The sequence below is a fragment of the Aptenodytes patagonicus genome, chromosome 1 (genome assembly GCF_965638725.1).
Source record: "Aptenodytes patagonicus chromosome 1, bAptPat1.pri.cur, whole genome shotgun sequence".
In the NCBI taxonomy this organism is placed as follows: domain Eukaryota; kingdom Metazoa; phylum Chordata; class Aves; order Sphenisciformes; family Spheniscidae; genus Aptenodytes; species Aptenodytes patagonicus.
Window position 1 is genome coordinate 86188761 of NC_134949.1, and position 19538 is coordinate 86208298.

General features: G+C 45.2%; 3 protein-coding genes across 7 annotated transcripts in view; 2 read left to right on the top strand and 1 right to left on the bottom strand.

The window, feature by feature from the left end:
• Positions 1-270: 270 nt before the first annotated feature.
• FOXM1 (forkhead box M1) lies at positions 271-14785 on the bottom strand. 4 transcript variants are annotated; one of them, XM_076346053.1, is made up of 9 exons: positions 14754-14785; positions 8291-8887; positions 7029-7177; positions 6592-6807; positions 6026-6154; positions 5390-5434; positions 4275-4353; positions 3642-3823; positions 271-2465 (listed from the first exon to the last, which is right to left on the bottom strand). In XM_076346053.1, the coding sequence occupies exons 2-9, from the start codon at positions 8838-8840 to the stop codon at positions 1413-1415; spliced, it is 2403 nt and encodes an 800-aa protein (XP_076202168.1). In that variant the 5' UTR covers positions 8841-8887; positions 14754-14785; the 3' UTR covers positions 271-1412. The 4 variants fall into 4 exon arrangements, with proteins under 4 accessions (XP_076202168.1, XP_076202178.1, XP_076202188.1 ...); XM_076346063.1 differs by lacking the exon at positions 14754-14785 and adding an exon at positions 10462-10500; XM_076346073.1 differs by lacking the exon at positions 14754-14785 and adding an exon at positions 9913-9930.
• On the top strand, positions 12135-15106 carry RHNO1 (RAD9-HUS1-RAD1 interacting nuclear orphan 1). The gene is made up of 2 exons (XM_076346118.1): positions 12135-12302; positions 14441-15106. The coding sequence occupies exons 1-2, from the start codon at positions 12135-12137 to the stop codon at positions 15104-15106; spliced, it is 834 nt and encodes a 277-aa protein (XP_076202233.1).
• A 481-nt stretch (positions 15107-15587) lies between these two features.
• Positions 15588-19538, top strand: part of TULP3 (TUB like protein 3) — a 32724-nt gene continuing 28773 nt past the window's right edge. Inside the window, exon 1 of one of the 2 annotated variants that reach the window (XM_076346095.1) lies at positions 15588-15678. In XM_076346095.1, the coding sequence (XP_076202210.1) occupies positions 15638-15678 (41 nt within the window). In that variant the 5' untranslated portion in view covers positions 15588-15637. Of the gene's footprint in view, positions 15679-16127; positions 16190-19538 lie in introns of those variants that run through there. The other variant, XM_076346105.1, reaches the window with a different exon arrangement.

Consider the following 19538-nt stretch of genomic DNA (forward strand, 5'->3'; position numbering starts at 1 on the left):
AGACTAAGTATGTTTCTGACTTGTAAAGTCAGGATTTACCCACAAACAGCAGGAAAAAGTATATTATAGGAAGCAAGGGGTTGAGCAACCAAATCTAATGTGGTATGGCCAACATGGCCTGAGGAACAGTGAAAACGTCCTAATGATCACTTAGTGATCACAGAAGATACACACATTCGACAAGCAAAAAATCAGTTGTTCGTGCTATGGCCCAGCCTGAGCACGCTGCTAGGAGTGAAAGCAGTAAAAACAATACTCAGCTGTGTTCCCACAGAAGCTTTATTGAGTATGTAGATACATGAGCCATCATTTGTCTGTAAGCAGAAGGATCAGGTCTTCTCCATGGCAATTTCCTCTTTTGACGTAAGTTCTACAGAATTGGGATGAGTTGTCCTATTGCACCAAGAGAAACATACCTTGTGTTTCCAGAGGTCACTTTTCAGTGGAAATATCAGCATTTGCTTTATAGGTTCTTTTTTTACATTTTCAACTGATGATTGTAATGAGGGCAGCTTTAACCATTCAACAGAAGTCCATCTTACTGCAACAGTGACTCTACCTAGTCCTCTAAGTACATAATAATAGGACTCTGGAACCAGAAGAGCTGTACAGCTTGATCCAAGCTCTTCTCCATTCAGCCTGGGAAAAGGAAGCCAAACCAAGATTTTATGCTGCAATCCAGATAACCTGTTTCAGTTTGACTTGAGTCACATATAGGTGATTTTTCAGATCTTTGCTCCAGCAACCTTTAGAACAGCCTAGACCAATGTTTCTGAAGTCAAAGAAAAAAAAAAAAAAAAGTATTTTTGGCTCTCATCTAGGGTAGAAGAATACAGGAGATGTGGAACATATGGACAACACTCTAAGTCAACCCCCTTACCAGCCCAAATATTCCCATAACCCTACAAGAATAAAATTATTATTATAATTAAGGGCTAATTTAAGGAATGTACAGTATTTACAGCCATTAAAACTATACAGAAGATACTAAATAAGAGGAGAACAAAGTAAAGGAAAGTAAGGACAGAGCTAGGAGAAGGTTCCCAGGCTCTTTCTTATTGTACATAACTGAGGAGTGCATCAATTTCCTCCGATACCTTGAATAGCAAATGCCATTCAGGGCCTACCTAGATGTTCTCTCAATAACCTCTCTCCAGGGACTCCCATCTCTAGTACAAGGTTAGAGAGGTTCTATCTTGTTCCAAATAAATAGTCTATTGCAGCTTATAAAGGGAGCTCATAGCAGCCAATGGGCCTGTCTCCCAGCTTAGCAGGAGTCAATAATGCCCTCTGTTCCCATGGATGTGGGAATTAGTCAAAAGCAGTCTGTCTTAGACTATGTGAACAGATCTCAGAAAAGTCGAGTGCTTTCTGTAATACCAGAACAAGCCAAATTCAGCCCTCAGGCCAGTTTACTTCAGTTCAGGTATGAGCTGAGACCAACTAATGTCCGTTCCTAAGTTTTCATCCTCAAGACCAGGAAAGCTGATATCTAGAAGGATTTTGCTCAGACTGTCATTCATGGTGTCCAGGATCAGGCCCTCCATGAGTGACCGGTTTTCAGTAAAGCCAGAGGCTGGCAGTTCAACAGATGATTGCTTAGTAGACTCATGAATAAAAGCTGGAGAGCTTGTGAGGGGGGCATGCACCATGTCACTGGATTCTGTATTGAGCAGTTCCCGAGGGGACTCAAAGAGGGGATTTTTAAGGGGTGTGCTGTTAAAACCCAGCAAGTCCTGGTTCTCCTGGAGGGGTGTGAATGGCAGCTGAAGGGTTCTCACTGGACTGAAGTCCAGCTCGTGACTTCCCTTGGCTAAGGATGCAGACTTCCAGGGGTCAAGGCCCCCTAGCGGGGGGGTAGTAGTTGCTGAGACTTTGCTGGGAGTGGAGGAAACTGGCAATTTGCTGAACATCTCCTTGACTGGTGTTTTAAAGGGCCCCTCTTCCCCCTGCGAGCAGCTGAGCTGTGATACATTCTCAAGAGGCTGGTTTTCCTGCAGGAAGGGGGGGTCTGCCCCTAACCGGAAAGGGTCAAAGCCATTGCTTTCTGGCAAAACAAGGACAGGCTCTTCTGAGCAAGGCAGCGCTAGGCGTTGTTTCCTTCTGGATCTGCCCATTTCCTGCCTTTCCCGCCTCTTTATAACTAACGTGTCAGAAACACCCTTAGATGGTGACTTCAGTATGGTGAATTGTTTCTTCTCCTTTGTGGATGAGACTGGAAGGAACAACCCTGGCTCTTCCTTTACCGTTAGGGTTGAGGCAAATGGGGACAGCCAGTCATCCAGTTGAGAGCCTTCTTCCTCCTTTATACAGACGCTCTCAGGGAAAGAAGCTGATTCGTCAGCAGGCTGGGAGCTACTCTCCTTTAGGGAATGAGTTGGGGAAAATAAACCTTCATCACATTGACTCTCCTCCTTGACAGCAGCCATGGGTAAAGAGGATGACTCTTCTGTAGAGAATGACATCTACAAAGAAACACAAGTGATATGCAGTCAGTAAGCAAGGATCTAACCCACCCAACATCCAAATGATAGTGGAAGGAAGAAAAGAAAGACTGGCACTTAAGGACAGCAGAACAGGTAAGAGGAGGATCTTCAGAAAGCAGTAACTATAACAACAGATAGAGATTGATCTCTGTGTGAAGTTGATACAGAGACACCTGCAGATCACATGGGAAGGATTTTAGCTAAGTGACTGAAAGTCATGCCCTTCAGAGCACTTCTGCTATGAGGAACTTCTAGGAGTACAGGCAGAAGAGCTGAATATTTCTGGAAAAGTGTAGCCTCTTTGATTCGTCCTTACACTATCTACATGTGAAATAACAAAATGAATGAGGACAGCTTTCCCAGAAACCAAGGAAAAAGAAAAAAAAAATTAAGGTTATCAAAAGAAAAAGCGCACAGGGAAAAGATAAATCATAGCAGGAGAGAACATAAAGCAGCAGGTACACAAAGGAAAACAGGATTATGGTTAGACAGAATGGAAGAAGTTAAAGCTTTACAATGTCTAAGCATCCAAGAGCAGTCAGTGAGATGCCAAGAGAAAGACCTGTTTAATAGCTGTTTTGCTTGAGCCCAGAATAACTGGGAACTCCACAGAATTAGCAAACAGCAGGTACTTAGCAAACAGCAGGTACTGAAAACCTCTGGGAAGAGACTACATGCAAATAAATGCTCTTTCAGAGGAAGTTCCCTATGTTAGATGTCTATTCAAAGCTATCAAAAGTCTGAATGTTTTAGGGGCAGGACAAAGCCATTTCTCCCATTCTTATTTCTTCACGTCCAAGCAGTAGAGAAAAATTGTCTTGACCAATCCATAGAGCCCCCTCCTCTAGTGAATTATAGTAATATCCTTATAGCAAGTCAACTAGCAGGTAACAGTCACCCTAGAGACAGAAAAGGACAGCAAGGATTGTCACCGGCTAGTTCCTTAATATGAGCTTAGAGTTTCAGAGCACGTAGTAAAGATGCACAAAGGAACCATATGAAGAACAGGGTCCATAGAAGACAAGAGCTATAGAAAAGAAAAAAGAAAAAAACCCCCACAAACAAAACCCACAAACCACCCCACCCCACCACCCCACCCCCGGCAAAAAGAACCAAACAAAAAAACCCTCAGAAAACAAGAAACAAGAAACCAACCTTTGGAGCAATGCGCACACGCTTATTGCTCCGGAAAGTCTCTGAGCTGTTGAGGGATGCTCCCTGTGCCATGGAGAGAGGAACCTTCATAGAAGGCTGCAAGACAAGAGGCTGACTCAAAGGAAACTGGATCGGAACCAGGTAGGAGTTGATGCGAGGAAGCAAAGGCTTCATCTTTCGGCCTGGAAGGGAAAAGAATGGATTCGCTAGCCTCTTGCCCTTCCTCTACTACCTCTTGAAACCCAGGCACCTAACAGGAAGTCCTTCTAAATACCCCAAAATAAACATCCGATCAGAGGTAGGCTCACCTGCCTTCTCTGCTAATTTTGAGGATACAAATCCCAAGCCAGCAGGCCTGATGAACAAGGAAATAGTCCTTCATACAGATCCTAGCCCTCAAGTTGGGGCAAGCTCTGCTCTCACTCCATTTGAGTACCCAATCCCCTCCATCTCCCCATCACCTCCTCTCTCAGACACAGCAATACTCCCATCAGCTCCAAACATGACAGTAGGAAGCCTAAAAACTGGCAAACCTGGATAACAATTTCCACTTTTATTCCTAAGGGAATCTGGGAGACTGCCCCAGATTTATGGAGCTGATTCTCTTTGGCCTAGGAGGATGTAGACACTCACGTGCATTCTGGGGTTCAGTTTTGCTGCTGCTGTTGCTTCCCATGTTCTTCTGGGGATCAGGAAGATGTCGCTTTTGCTGCTGCAGTCATTGTCAAATAAGAAAGAGAAGGAGAAAAGAAAGAGCATTAAAGAGAAGAATCCATCTTTATTCTGCTGCCTCATTCAGAACTGCGAATCCAGAAGCCTGTGCTGCGCTAATACAGAGAGAGCAGCTGTTAGCACCCAGCACTCATGCTGGCTCTATCTCTGTGCCACTTGCTGTTTTGCAGCCATGCCATCTCAAAGCCAGCTGCTAACCAAAAGCTGTGTAGAAAAAGAGATAGCATGACAGAGCTGCTCCGGCTGCAGACCCTACTGCAGAAGTGACCTGGTTTTGGTGTTCTCAGTGCCTGAGGAAAGGTGAATAGGGTAGCTTTATTGTATATTGGATCTCTATACAAACCATAGACCAGATAGATGTTCAAGTGGAATACCAGAGGCAACAGAGGAATCAGAAGTCTAAGCAGATGGAAAGAAGGCCAGGGCTGTAGCAGTGACAAAAAAGTGTTTGACTGGCTGCTTGCAAATCTGTTGTTGTTAAAACTGCTGAATGCAAGAGAGATATAGCAAACAGGTTCATCCTTCGGAGAGTCACAATGCAGCTGGGTTCCAAAATGAAAAAGGAGCACAGAGATCCTATTCTCTCTGGATCTGAGCCCCAGAACAGATTGGGACTGCTGCCATGGAGATGAGGATTTTACCAGAAATCTCTGTCTGGGCTTGTTCTCTGAAGCCTGTTGGTGCCCATTGCAGCCTACTTCAGCAGCAGACTTCTAGTTGCTCAAAGCTGTACAGCTCTATCAGCTGTAAAGAGATCATATCATCTGAAGGCAATTAACCTTTGGCTTTTCTTTCAAATACACCTTTTCTTTCAAATACAGAGCTTGTCTGTTTGTCAAGAGAAGTGACTGAATCCAGCTTCTACAAAAAGGCTGATGTCAAAAGGGTGTGCATGGAGCTGTACGACTAGGTGCAGCAGTGACCCAGTCCCCCTCCCCGAGCCTCTTGTTCTTTCTTTCAGTGACTGGCAAGAGGAGAATGCAAGCCCAAGCCCCGAGCCAGAGGGTAAGTCTTACTGATTCAGAGTGCTCAGGCGATGTTGGTGACCCCAAGTCCAGCGGCTGGTGGCAGCAAGGCATTGAGAGGGAGAAAAATAAGATGAAGTTATCAACCAAAGGGGGAACAAATGGGACATTTTAACCTTGTATAATCTGAGCAAACAAGAGTCAATCTGCCCACCCACTGCAGAAAACACAGAAGAGTCTAAACACACCTATACCAGACTCACAAGCTCTGTTTTTTCCCACAAAATGGTACTTCCTAAAATACCTAGCTGGGATAGGGCAATTCCATCCTATGACTGTCTAATCAAACAGCACAGGAACTTCTGGTCGACTTCAGTGGAAAGATTCTCACTAGGAATTTGAATCAGGCCCGTGGAAAGAGGTTGAACAAGCTCACTATTACATTTGGCACACCACCTGAAGAATAAATGCATCCCACAGAAGCCCCAGTTCATATGCACAGCCACAGCACCTTTTCTTTCAAATACAGAGCTTGCCTGTTTGTCAAGAGAAGTGACTGAATCCAGCTTCTACAAAAAGGCTGATGTCAAACCAGCTTAACTTTCCTGTTAAAATAAGGTGCATCTGGCTAGTGTGGCATTTAGGAACTGGATAGCCTGTCCCATTTTCTCTGCATGAGGCACTCACCTTAAATACCTGGTCCAATGTCAGGCAACGGTTTGCATCAGGGTGAATAGTCCAGAACGAGATTTTACCATTAGCAGATGTCTCACGGACAAACATATCATGAAGGGACAGGTTGTGCCGGATGGAGTTCTGGAGAGAAAGGAGTGAGACCGAGGTTGAAAAGCAGTAGTTTATTATCAGCACAGCAGGGCCTACCTGAGACATGACTGCCCTGGCAGAGGGATTACATTCTAAAGTGTAGACAACATGGACCTTCATATTCACTGCATACCCAGCCAACCCTGTCATCAGTCTCTTACTCTATTTACTCTTGAGATTCCTGCTCTTACTCCAGCGATCAAACATCCCATCATCTTGCCTAAGTGGAATGAGAAAGGGGATACAAGAAGTGGAACAGGGAACATCTGGAACGAGAGGGTATTTGGGGTGGGGTATTTAAATTAATTTCCATCTTGCTTTGCAGACTGGGGAACAACTTTTCATTTTCATCCAGAAGGCTTATGCTAATATAAGCATAATTATGCCAATGCCTGTGGCACACGGCAACTTGAGGGCCTGCTTGTTACCTTCCAACCTGGCTTAGCCACGTGTTTAAAATATGGGAAATGATCCTCAATCCAGGTATAGATGTCCTTCAGAGTCATACGCTTCTTCTCAGTGCTGTTGATGGCAAACTGGATCATGGCCATGTAGGAGTAAGGAGGTCGTTCTGATACTGAATCCTGCCATGAGGAGGAGGTGGCGATGGTAGGAATAGCAGCAGCAGCAGAATCTTCTTCAGTCTGAGAGACAGAGGGAAAGATACATGAGCGCTCACAAAGTTGACAAGAAGGGCCATGGAACATCCCTGGATCCTCCAGGTTCTGCTATTCAAATCAGTAAAGGCCAAACTCAGGTTACTTAGAGATGGTGATGCCTAGTTCCCGCAAGTCTTCTGATCCACATGGATTACTTCTCTATCAAAAGTTTTAGCACATATGCTCTGTTGTCTTCTCCTACTTACCTTGATTTTTTCCCGCAGAGGCATCTGGTTCTCTTTCTCCATGTCTTGCTTCACAGAACAGGGACTTAGCCCATCAGATCTCATCTTCCCCAGCCACTGGATGTTAGTGAGACTATTGTCCAACACAGAGCTCATTGTCTCGCCACTGCCTGTTGGGATAACAAGCCCATAGCTCTGCTTACTCACAAGTAACCTTCTTTCCCCTTTGTCTCAAGTGCCAAAAGGAAGGCACTAGTCACACTTCTAAAAGAGGTATCCCTGTCTCAAGATAGGGACAGGATGGTATTGCAATGCTAATGTTTCTTGTGGAAGGAAGACAACATTGGATTCCTGATTTCATGTGAATCTGCCTAATTTCTGAAAAAAGCTGCAGCCTTAAAAACAAACATTCAAACCAATTGCTCTCAACCAAAACAGGACAACGTTGATCCAGTACTTCAAGAATTCAAGTATTTTTAGCTAAAGGATGAATCTAGTAAGCAGAGGCCAAGGAAGGTGGTGACAAACTCCAACTGTACGACCTAGCACAAAACCCAAGTTAGAAGCTCAGATGTCTCCAGGTTTTTGAACTGCAGCAATGAAAACTAAAATAGTTTTGTTATTTCTGGTGAGGTTGGTTGTAGCAATGCAGCTGTTGCAGCTGTCTATGGGTTCCTGTCAGACAGTACTATACTGTGGGATAAGATTTACTACAGCCCAAAAACTACATAGCTATTTTAAGTTGCAAATACAAATTTGATCTGAGCAGTGTTTCAAAGTAAAATCCATCCCACTTCTAACATTTATTCAGCAGCTTCATGAGACAGCCAAGGAGGAAACAGACCTGCCACTTAGTTATTAAAAGGCTGGGAATCATCTCTTTTTCAAAGCTCTAGGCCCGTATGTTTTGTCACTGACTAGGGTACGCTATGTTAGTCTTTAATTCATAACCCTTTTGCTAAATGAAACTTAGTCTTTTGTTCTTCTAGACTTGATTTCCTCAAGCCAGCCCTTCTTTTTTCCCCAGCACTAAAATTTTGCTTTGCTATACACCTTTATATGCCATCTCTTCTACCAAAAATATATCCACTAAGATCCTTCAGATTTCACTACATATGCATAGCTATGTAGATTATTAGAATCAAATCCACAGCTATTTTGTAATTAACAAAATAGTTTTCATTACTGCATACTGAGATCCAAGCACTACACTCATTGGCCCACTTCACATCTCTTTGTCTATCTGTCAGGACAAAAAAAAAAAAAGGGTAAAGATTACATACTGTTGTTCTCCTGTTCCTGTCCAACCACAGAGTCAATTCCTGAATGCCAGAGCATTGTCCCTCCTGCAAGACCAGGTGCCTGTGTAACATTCTTGTCTCTTTCTTGACCGTCTGCAGCCTTGGTTGCTGCACTGGGTTTCTTCTCTGGCGGGAGATGCTGAGATGGTGTTGGACCTGCTGAACGGGACGTGCCCCCACTGCTAATGAGAATGAACTTGTTGGGCCCATTGTTGCCACATTCTTTTCCTTTTGCTGTCAGTGCCTCTATGATGCTCTGAATATCAGCATTTGTAGGGATGGCCACCACTTGTGTGTTGGGCATGGTAGGATGGTCAATTATCTTTATTCCTGCTGGGAATTTCTGCAGGCCACAGTCCATTTTGTCTCTGGGTTGGCTGTTGTGTTGGTCCTCCTGGCTGTGCTCCTGCTTAGGAGTCTTTTCATCCTGACCATTGTTCTCATCTCTTGCTGAAGTACTGGATGCATCCTTCTGTGAGAGGGTCAGTTTCCGTCTTTTGAGAATTAAGGGCCTGCGAGGGCTGGTCCTCATTATTAATCTATACAGTCACTCTCCATTGAAAGGGAGAAGAACAAATCCTGCAAAACAAAAGATACAACATAAGAGTTCAGAGGGCAGGAACAGCTAGGAAAGGTGCAGCAAATCACCACAGGCCTCCCACAGAGCACACATTCTCAGCAATTGCTACAAAGCTAGAAACAAGGAAGGAAAATAAAAAATGAAAGCATTTAATAAGGTTGACGAGGCTATTGGAAAATAGTACCATACCTCCTTTATCCACACCTTGTGTAAGCAGAACAAGAGAGATATTTGCAGGGTAGATAATTTGCATCACAAGTTGGGAGCCACAGAGTACTTAATAATGAGGGAAGTATGTACATATGCTTTACAGAAAGGGAGACTAAGACTTAGCTGTAAAGTGACTTGACCAGCATCAGCCAGCAAGCTGGAGGGGAGAGAAGCTAGAACATAGAAATAGCAGTCCTGATTCTTGTATCTCATTGCTGTAACCAGCAGATCACGCAACCTGAGAGAAAAGGGAATTTAACAGATGGTTTAAGATCTGGGAAGCAGAGATTTTCCTGAACACTACAAAGGCACGCAATAAATGCAGCAGAAGTTAGGTGCTTTCAAATAAATGCAAAGTAAATGCGTTAGTCATTCCTTCTGCAGATTTGTCAAGAACCAGATAAATTTATCATTGGGCAGCATACAATTTAAATGTCAAACTTTTGGACAACAGACAATTTAGATTATAAAGCAGAAAGCAAAGGAGATAAAATTCAGAGATACTGCTTTCAGGGTAAGACACAGTGCGTCCCTTCTGAGAACACTGCTTATAAATATCAGGCCATTCAAGAATTAGGTGGAGGCTGTCTCTTACAGCAGACTATACCAGAAAAAGAGTACAGAAATTGTACGTATTGTTGATCATTAGGAATGGCAGGCAGAATAGAAACAAGTAACAAAAAAAAAAAAGGCCTTTTGCATTGATAGATTTGACTGGGCCAGCTAGTAAACAAGAAAATTCTCAGTAGGAATCACCCGCATAGACACAAACTGGAAAGAGTCCGGCAGATAAAAAACTGAGTTGATGCCCTACGTGCAGGGAGCAGACAGCCCTGCGATCAGGTGCTGCCCAGCAGCTGGACTCCCCCAACAGAAGCGTTCAGCATCACACACAGGTCGTAGCACCCAGACGGCCCTTTGCGATCTGCTCCACTCCCTTAAAGAGAGATCCCCGTAAGACAACGACAAAAGGTTGCCAGCCTCCAGAAGGTTGCATTCCCTACAGGAGCGAGCCGCTTCCTAAGGAGGCCTCGAGCCGCTACCATCAGCATAGGCCCAGGAGCAGCCCTGTGTACGCACGGCCCCGGCGGCGGCAAGGGGGGGAGCGCTAAAGGGCTCCTAGCTCCTTCTTCACCCACTCCAACCCCAGCCCTGCCGCACTCGCCGGTAAGTACGCCTCCTCCCCCAGGGCCCCTCCGCCCCAGCCCGGGCCTAGACGTTTCCCTCTCCCAGCCGCCCTACGCTCCCAGCGCGGCTCTGACGAGGTTGCCGGCCCCTGCCTCCGGCCCCCGCGGGGAGACGCCGGGGAGCGGGAGGCTGCGGCGGGGGCGAGTGCCGGTGCCGGGCGCAGGTCGCGACTCACCACCTCCCCGGCCAGGCAGGGGGTACGGAGGGAGGCGGCAACTCCGGCGCTTCCGGGCTCCGCCGCCGCTCGCGGCAGAGATCGTTTCCCGGTTTGAATTTGGCGCCCGGCGACTCGTTGGCATCACGTGCCGCCCTGGACCAATGAGATGTAGCAGGGGGCGGGGCGGATCGGGCCAATCGGCTGCGGCGGCGGGGGATACGGATGTGCTGGTAGCCCGCGAGAGGCTGCGGCCGCTTGGGCGCGGGTGGCTCTGCGCCGCTCCCGCTCCCGCCTCGCCTCGCCTCGCCTCGCCTCGCCTCGCCTCGCCTCACCTCACCTCGCCTCACCTCACCTCACCTCACCTCGGGCTGGGAGCCCTGCCGTGTGCACCAGCCGCTGGGCGGGCAGCCGTGGCGCCGGCAGCCGTGGCGCCGGTCGCCGGCCTCGGGCGATCCCTCGCGAAGAGCCACGGAGTTTCACCGTTTAACGGGCGTTACGGCTGTGTCTGGCCGGGGGGGCTCGCAGGACTCCCCGAGGAGGCTGCGCGTTTGGTAAGCAGTCAGGCTGCCGCAGTCTTGTGCGCTTGGTAAAGAGGATGCGTTTCTCGGAAAATGTCCTCTTTAAAATTCCTCGTCTGTGCTAATCTGCTTGTGAATGGAAAATTAAATTCAATGTCATTTCAATTAAAACTTATTCACTGGGTTAAAAAAAAAAAATCATGCAAGATATCTACAGGAGGGAAACATCAAGTATGTTCTGTATTTAAAAACTTACAAGTTCCTGACATTAAAAAGTATAGGTAGTTAGCAACTAGAAATGGAAAGATTTCTGGTTATCTTGGCCCTACAATATATCTCAGCATTACAAACCAGTTTTATGGATTAAATTGAAAAAAGAAAACAAATTTTTCTGACTTTAAGTTCCTAAACCATTCTTTGTCTGTGACCAGACTAGATATTGAGCTAATGTGAAGAAATTATTTCTTCAAATTTTTTTGATAGCTGATAACATAGCTGGTTCAGTAGGTCAACTACTTCCATTTCAATTTTTTTTTTCTTCTCTCCCACTGATTTGAATTTCCTTAAAATTTCAGTGACCAAGCCTATTCTAAATATAGTTGGTTCTGTATTTCAGTATTTTAGTCAGGCCTTATCGTAGATGGATGTCTTTCAAATTTCTTTTATTTTATTTTTGTGAAGAAAAATGCCTATGTGAGTTTGCCTGTCTTGTGTATTTAAAAATATGTATTTTTCATAAGAAACTAAATTTTTCCAGTAATGTTGAGTCTTGCCCAAAGGCCAGTTCAGAACTCCTTTTGCAGCTGGGATGCTTGTTTTGTTTGCATCTCTTTCTCCCCCGATGTATTTGGCTATCAGCTTTTGTGAAGCTTTGCAGCATTTGTCTATTCTGCTCTGCGTTCCTAAATCTACCTGAAATTCAACAGAAGGTTCAAAAACTACTGGTAGGAAAAAGTCTGCATAGAGATGTGTACACTGTACTGTTGCATAAATGTTTTACTTTTGCTAAAAAACTAGATCCGGGGTTTCTAAACAAGTTTGTCTTCAAGTCCATTTATTTGCCTTCTACAGATTTGAGAGCACTTTAGCATCTCCTTTGGGGTGCTTTCCTCTTTCTCCAGTTGGCTCTAGCAAGCATCATGAGGTTTCTCAGTCGTTTGACCGTATCTTTTGATGCCTCCGAAGAAGAAATGTACCCACAAGGCCAGGAAGGCAGAGCTGGTATTCCTTGAGAGGCCGCGAGAGGGACCCGTCCATTCCTATGAAGCTCCGCTACCTTCGGCCGAGAATCCGAGACGTGTTCCTACAAAACCTGTAGACCAGGCCACCTCTGCTGCCTGGGTTGGTATAGATTATCCTTCCCCCTGCGTCCCACAGCAATGGTTTTCAAGTTTCTCCCGTATGTCTCAACAGAAAGCTCTCTGTCCTGGATACTGAAAATTAGTAGCACAGACCTGAATTCACTGTCGCTGCCTCAAGCATAAATGTGTGCTTTGGAGCTGCTTCACGTTCTAACTACAACCACTAAGGGCTTGGTTATTTGAAGGCATAAAACTGTGTGCAGCGTGTACTGATTATTTGTCTTCTGAAAAACTAATTCTCATCAGGAAAACACTGTTTTCTATGGCAACTGAAAACCCTGCACATAATAAACATTAGGAGGAATTGTTTTATTGGCTTGCTGCTTGAAATAACTGCTGAACTCTAAATGTTACATATTAAAGTACTAGGTGTTTTGCTTAAATCTGACACTGCTAAGTTTAGAGAACATAGGCTTTCACTTCAGGATTATTTGTTCTAACCTGCCCTCTTTTCCATTCTGTGTTTTGCATAGTTTCTCTCCGTATCATTCTTCCGATGGGCTCCTTTTCTGGTCTGAAAAAATATTCCGGGGACTGTTTGCAGTGTCCCAGGATACTCCTTATATCATGTAATGTAAGATTTTTTTTTTTTAAGTAAACAGGTGCTGCAAAGACAGACTGTTCCTATACAACAATAGTCATCACCTAGGGGAGCTCTGTTTCAGCATTATTGCTGCTTGACTCTCTGCTCTTCACAAAGCAGGCTCAGGAAGCGTGGTTTCAAACCTGCATGAAACATTCCTTTGTTCTTGGTGACCTGGAGTTATTTTTGTGATGCCTTAACCTTGAAGTAGAACATATTCAATTTTTTCCTCTTTAATTTTTTTTTATATCCTTGAGGCAGTTAGCACTATGGCTTCTGAAACATTAAGTAAAATAACTGCTGTGAATAAGCATTCTTTTTGCTTGGAAGAGGTGGCAATATCCACACTGGTACTTTGCTCTTTGATTCCAAACATACAGTGATTATAAAATTTGTTTGAAGCTATCGGCACTGAAACTGTTAGATATTTTTTCCATTTGAAAATCCTGGTAGGTTTGTAACTTCTTGAAGCATTCTCTGCAGAGTTTCTGTCAACTCGTTCAGTGGCAACTAATTTTCTGCTCTTCTCTCCTTGATGTTATCTAAGTTTTTCATACCCTCTTGACTGCTAGGCTCCTGCACTGGTAAAGCCTACCCTACATGTTCTCTGAACTTTGTGAGGATGTGCCAGGATACAATTATCAGGGAATCATTTCTCTCTTTTCCTGCACAAAGGCTTTACATTCAAACAGTTCAGTTGTACAGCAGACAATCGCTACCCTTAATTAAATTGCACTTAGTTTTTTGAGGGACTGTGTAGTAACTTAGGAATGCTGAAAGGGATCTGTAGTTATTGTAGCTAGAATCCAGTTTGGTGTGCTCTAGGGAAAAGCAAATTGCAAGAAACGGAACCTGACTTTTTTTGTTGATACCCAGGAAGACAAAGAATACCATAATAGAAGGATTTCCACGTTTTGAGTAAGAGTCCAGAATCTTTCAAAGAAATATAGATTGTTGAGCTTTGATCATCTTCTGTAGAAAGCTGATTTTAGAAGTGGCTTTTGGGTGATCTGTTACTCCAGAATACAGAGATTAACTATGTTTTGAAGTAAAAGATGTTTGGGGGGAATATTCTGAAAGCCTTGTTAACATAATCTAAGGTGATGGAGCTAAGTGGGCATCCTTTAAATCATTTTGTATTGCTTTCAGTTCAACCTGTTCAGGGAGACTGAGGATGGAGTTCACTGAATCTATTCAGAGTTATGCTAAGACACAGAAACAGGGGTTACAGGAGTAGACGCCAGTTAGACTTTTCTTTAAAACCCGTATCTTGAGTGCTTTTTAAGTTGCCAGAGAACGGCTCACTTGCACCCCAATCACTTTTCAGAGAAGAGTGGCGGAGCATCATGTTGAAGTTAGAGGGATCTCCTTAGCAGCTCGGTTAGTGACTGATTTGCTTTGCTGCAGACCAGATTACCCACTTAATGAACACACTGAAAAAAGGTGGGATGGGTGGGGGAGTAGAATCAGGTTGGCATTCCTTCGTCTGGAGAAAATTGTTGGGTTTTTTCTTATTACTATGTCTTTCCCTTCAGGTGTGCCCACAATTTGAAACAACTAAGTCAGTGGTGTTGAAAGCATGCCAGAAGAAGCATCGTGGTCCTCACAAACCCCAGAATCAGGATGCCAACCACAGTTTGCTTCATGCAGGAGGAGCTTGTCGAAAAGCCATAGCCTGCAAATTTCCTCCTTTAACTTTTGAGAATCCGGAAGGATATGCAGTCCACCCCTCAGACCGTCCAAATCGCTCTAGGAAGAGCACACAGTGCTCTCCCAGCCCACCCAAGAAAGGGACAGCAGCAAAAGCCAACATCCAGGTGAACAGTCCGGCAAACTGTAGGGAAATACCTTTGTTACCTGCTCCCCAGCCTGTGGAGCCAGAATTCTTTAGTCCACCGGATGTAGAGACTCCACAGGTGCCTTCCGTAAGGAACTGGAGATGCAGCAGCACTCTGCCGCAAACAAGCAGCCACGCCTGGCATCCAGAAAAAGAGCTGGCATTCGACATTGATCCCTGTGGGAGAGAGGAGTCAGCAGCAGTACTGGTTACAGATACCCCCGAGGACGAGTATGGAGTAAAGGTCACTTGGAGACAGCGGCCTCATCTAATGAAATACCTGCGGGAGAGAGGGAAGCTGAGTGCCGCCGACATACTGGTGAAAGTGAACCCCGAGCTCTCAAGGAGACAGGCCAACGTCTGACTTGGCGGGAGCGGTAATCTTGTAATGTGCAAAGACACCTCCAAATGGACAATGTTACTTTCAAGGAACAGCCAGCTGCGCTACGGCTGGCTCATCCTCCTGAGAAACGCCGCAACGGCGCGGGGGCTCTTTTCTGGGGGATGGGGGTATGTCGGGCCGGGCTTCCTTGGGGAACGGGGTGGCTCTGAAAAGAGCTTTCTAATCTACGTGGCTTCTTCTGGGGCTGTTGCTCCAGCCCCTGAGACAGCGGAGGGTTGGGCGCGGCGGGGCCCGGCCCCAGCCGCCCCCGGGGGGGCCCGGCGGTCCGCGCGGGAAGGGGGTGGGGCTGGGCTCCGGCCCGGCACGCGCAGCCCTCGTCCTGCGCATGTGCGGGGCTCGTCCCTCCCCGCTGAGGGGCGCCGTGGCCAATGGGCGGGCCGCGCCTTCGGCCAATGGCGTCGCGCTTCAGTACCGAGTTCCGTTGCCACGGGCAGCGGCGAGGCCGGGGCCGGGTGCGGCGGCCGGGGCCCCATAGCAACGGCGGGGCTGGGGATGGAGAGCGCGAGGGGCCGAGGTGGCTCCGCCGGCGGCAGGTGAGGGGGCCCGGCCCGGGGCGGTGGGACCGCGCGAGTGCCCCGGTCCGGGCCCCGCGGTGCTGCGGGACCGTGTGCGGCCCGGCCCCGCACCTCGGTGAAGGCGGCCCGGTGCGGCGTTTCCCGGTCCGGTTCCACCTTCTGGCGGGCGGGCGCGGTTTCGGGGAGGCGGCGTCTCCGGGAGCAAAACGACCTGGGCCGGGGCTGCCCGGCGCTGCGCGCAGCTCTGCCTCGCCTCGCCTCGCCTCGCCTCAGAAGCAGCGCCGCCGGCCGCGGAGCGCCCGGTGCCGGGTTGAGCGGCCGCAGCGGGGCCTGGGCGGGCAGAGCCGCCCGCGTCTGTGTGCCGTCACCGCAGCTGCTAACGACCGCGCGCGCGTGGGGCGGCACGCGCAGGGCGAGTACCCGCGTGGTAACGTCGCGCTGCTTGGCTGGGTGTTGTGGCGATGCTGTCCTGATAACACCCGCTTCCAGCAGGCGCGCAACAGCTGTATAAAAGCCGGCTGTGTTTTATGTGCGTAACTCTTCAACGTTATATATTATGCATCATCTAAATACTTGCAGATTAAACTGGTTTTGTGGGGTCTCGGTCCACTCTGCTTGCTTCTAGGTGCTGCTGTGAAGCGTTTTTGCAGTGTTACTCTGCTCTTCTGGTGCTAATGAAGCTCTTGGGGTATACGGTAACATACTCTGTATGCCGTTGCAAGGGAAAGAGAGGAGTAACTGAAAGGAACTTAACTGATGTAATAGGAAAAACAGCTGTGAACTTCGGAGAAGAGATTTTGGAAAGAGATTATGCCTGTGGCACTTGAATAGCTCAAAACCAAAATTAGTTGAAATTAAATGTGAGGATAAAGGCAGGCAGTGAAAATGGGCTTTGACAGAATTAGTAAAAACACAGGAAAAAATATCTTTTGTGCCTCTGATGTTTGGATGAGGGAAGGAAAAGCAAGTAAAGAGAGGAACCTAAACTTCTAGTAGTTGCATTATAATGAACACAGTGTAGAAGAGAAACAGTATTTATTTATGACATACACTTGGTAATTTTAGTTGGGGGTGAAAAGAGGCTATAGAGTTGGAAGGGATCCCATAATCGCTTGGGTCCACCAAATATTCTGTGAAACATTAGAAGATGACTTATTTGTGCAGACTTTAAGGGCTCAGGTTTGTATACCAATTCTGGAAACAATTTTTGAAAAACTGGTGACCTGAGTTTTGACTGGCACATGAATTTCCTTGCATAGATATCAAATGTTTAAGTTTGACAGAGTTGAAGCTGCAGGAAATGATGCTGCTTTTCGGATAACAATTGTACTAGTAGAATTTCTTTCTGCTAAGAAACTTGTTTTGCATACTTTTATGGGTGCATACTTTTATGGGTGCCTCACAGAAATAGCCCAACAATAATGGCAGTTCATGTGATAGCTGCTTCCCTCCCACCCCCAGTTTATTAAACAAACAATCCATTTCCTTAACTTTCTTAGTCTCCATAGTTAAAGAAAACTAGAATACATGAACCTAAATAAAAGTATGTAGTTTTTAAATAGATCCTTAAAGCCTATTATTTTTAGGGGTCTGACTCTGAACTTAGAATGTTCAGCAGCACTATAGTAAATTGCAGGAAGACAAAAGACTGTATTCTTAAGAAGGATCTTCTTTTCCTGAGAAGACAACAGTAAAATTATCCATAAATCACTAATTTAGTCATTAGAACTCTTGTTTGGTAAAATAATTGTTAGTTGTCCAAACAGTGGTTTGTACAGAAAAAGTGTGATACATAATAACTGGCAGTTTGTAGCAATGAAGATACTGCCTACCGTCTTACAGAAGAAAGGCTCTGAAGTTTAAAAAAGCTGTACCTGAGAACCAGTTGGCAGCTTTTTTTTTTTTTTTTTTTGCTCCCCCCCCCCCCCCCGAGGTGGAATACCTTTACTGCTGAGCAATATGTACAACACACATTAAGATATAAATAGTGTTTTATTTCTGGTGGACAGAGGTGAAGGAAACAAGTAAAAAATAAATGCGTATAGTTTTGTAAACGTGCTGTGGGATACTTGATGATGGATAGACAGCTGAGATCTTGGCTTTAGGCCATCTCTGAAACAGGCTGTCCCTTGAAACTATGGTGTTGCGTTAACCTATCGCTTGTCCACCAACACTGTCTTCCATTTGAGGTGGCTGCAACTGAAATTGTTCAAGTTCATTTTACAGTTTGATTGACTTTCAGGTAGTGTGGCACAACTGTCTTAATGCTTTAGAAAATGATAAGGTTGGTAGTGCTCTTTGGTGGTTTTGATAAGTGCTATACTTTCTCTCTTCATTTGGGAAAGTCCATTTTGAGACTTAACATGAAATTAATAGTGTTGAATACAGTAGAAACATTCAGATAAAGGTCATTCTACATCATTGTAAGCTTTTAAAATATTGCAAAGGGAATTTGGTTCTTACAGTAGTATGTATTTCAAAATCTTGGAGACTGATGAACTTCACCTTTTTGCACAATAATGATACAGTACACAGGAATACTTAAAGCATTGCTTATGCTGCCTTCCAAATGTGCTTCAGCTTCTGACTTGCAAATGTCATGTATAAAGAACATAATTTTCAAGGTGTAAAAATCTTGACTGAGTCTACAGAGACTACAAAACTGGGTGTCAACTACAGCGATCCCTCCCATAATTTGGATGCTTCTTGGGTGACCGGGCATGCATGAGTTAGTGGTGTTCAGTTTGTGAACTCAGTGTCTTCATGGGGATACTTCCTCAGTGTCTTCAAAAGTTAACGAAGAAAAAGGGCCTATTGTCAATAAGCTCAATTTTCAAAAGATTACAAGCCCATGGACTGAAAAAGGTTCAAAAGTCATTTCATGTACTGTTGCCCAGATAAAAGCCCTTTCCATGTTTGAAAAACCTTAGTGTAGTTGAAGTTGTCAGGAATCTTGGCGGCTGCTGGGGTTGACTGTTTTGTATAGATGCACCTTAATTATAACTTTGGGGAAAAAAGGCAGAATACTTTGCTAATGATTTTAGCTATACTTGTAATCCAGAGAAGACAGAGAAGTTTAAATTTCCTTTTAAAAGCCTATCAGCATCTCTGTTAGTCCTTGGGTATTTTTATTTGGCCACCGGTGGCCCTCCTGAAATTAACAAGCACTGTTTTGTAAATTCCAGGATTTATTACTCTGCAAATCTTGTCCTTAGATAAAAGAGAATTGGCTTAATATCTTGTTTGCTTCATCCCTTTCAAGTCTGAACATTATAACCAAGGAATCTGTCCAAAATGAGATAAATCTGTAAATATTTTATAAGTGTGGTTGAGATGTACTCCTAGGAGTACGGTTTCGAAATAAAAGAAAACCTTTTGCGACTGCAATTTGATGTCGGTGCTGTCAGTGTGAGTGAAGAAGGAATCGCCTCATTTCCTATGATGTAGACAGCAGTGGCAAGAGAGAAAAAGTAGCAACGCTGTTATACCTGTCACTCAAATTTCCAAATACAACTTGAAATGCACTTGCTAACTGCAATTGTTAGAACAATGAAAGAGTTGAATTGTCTCTTCAGTTTCTAATAAGTTCTTCTCCCATCTCTTACAATTTAGAATTTAGGTTACTGATGACCCATCTTTATAGAGACAACCATTATTTTTCTCTTCTCCTGCTTTTTTTTTTTTTTCTTTTTTAACCACTGTTGGTGTGGCATCTGTAGGAGGGACAAGTGCCCTGATTTCAACATAATTATGACTTTGTATGTGTGAAAACTTTCTGCAACCAGACTTGCACTGGGATAGCTCCGGACTCTTGTTGTATCACTGAGGCACAGTTGGGTGATCTTCAAAATAAACCTGTTGATCGTGTTGTATTTGGG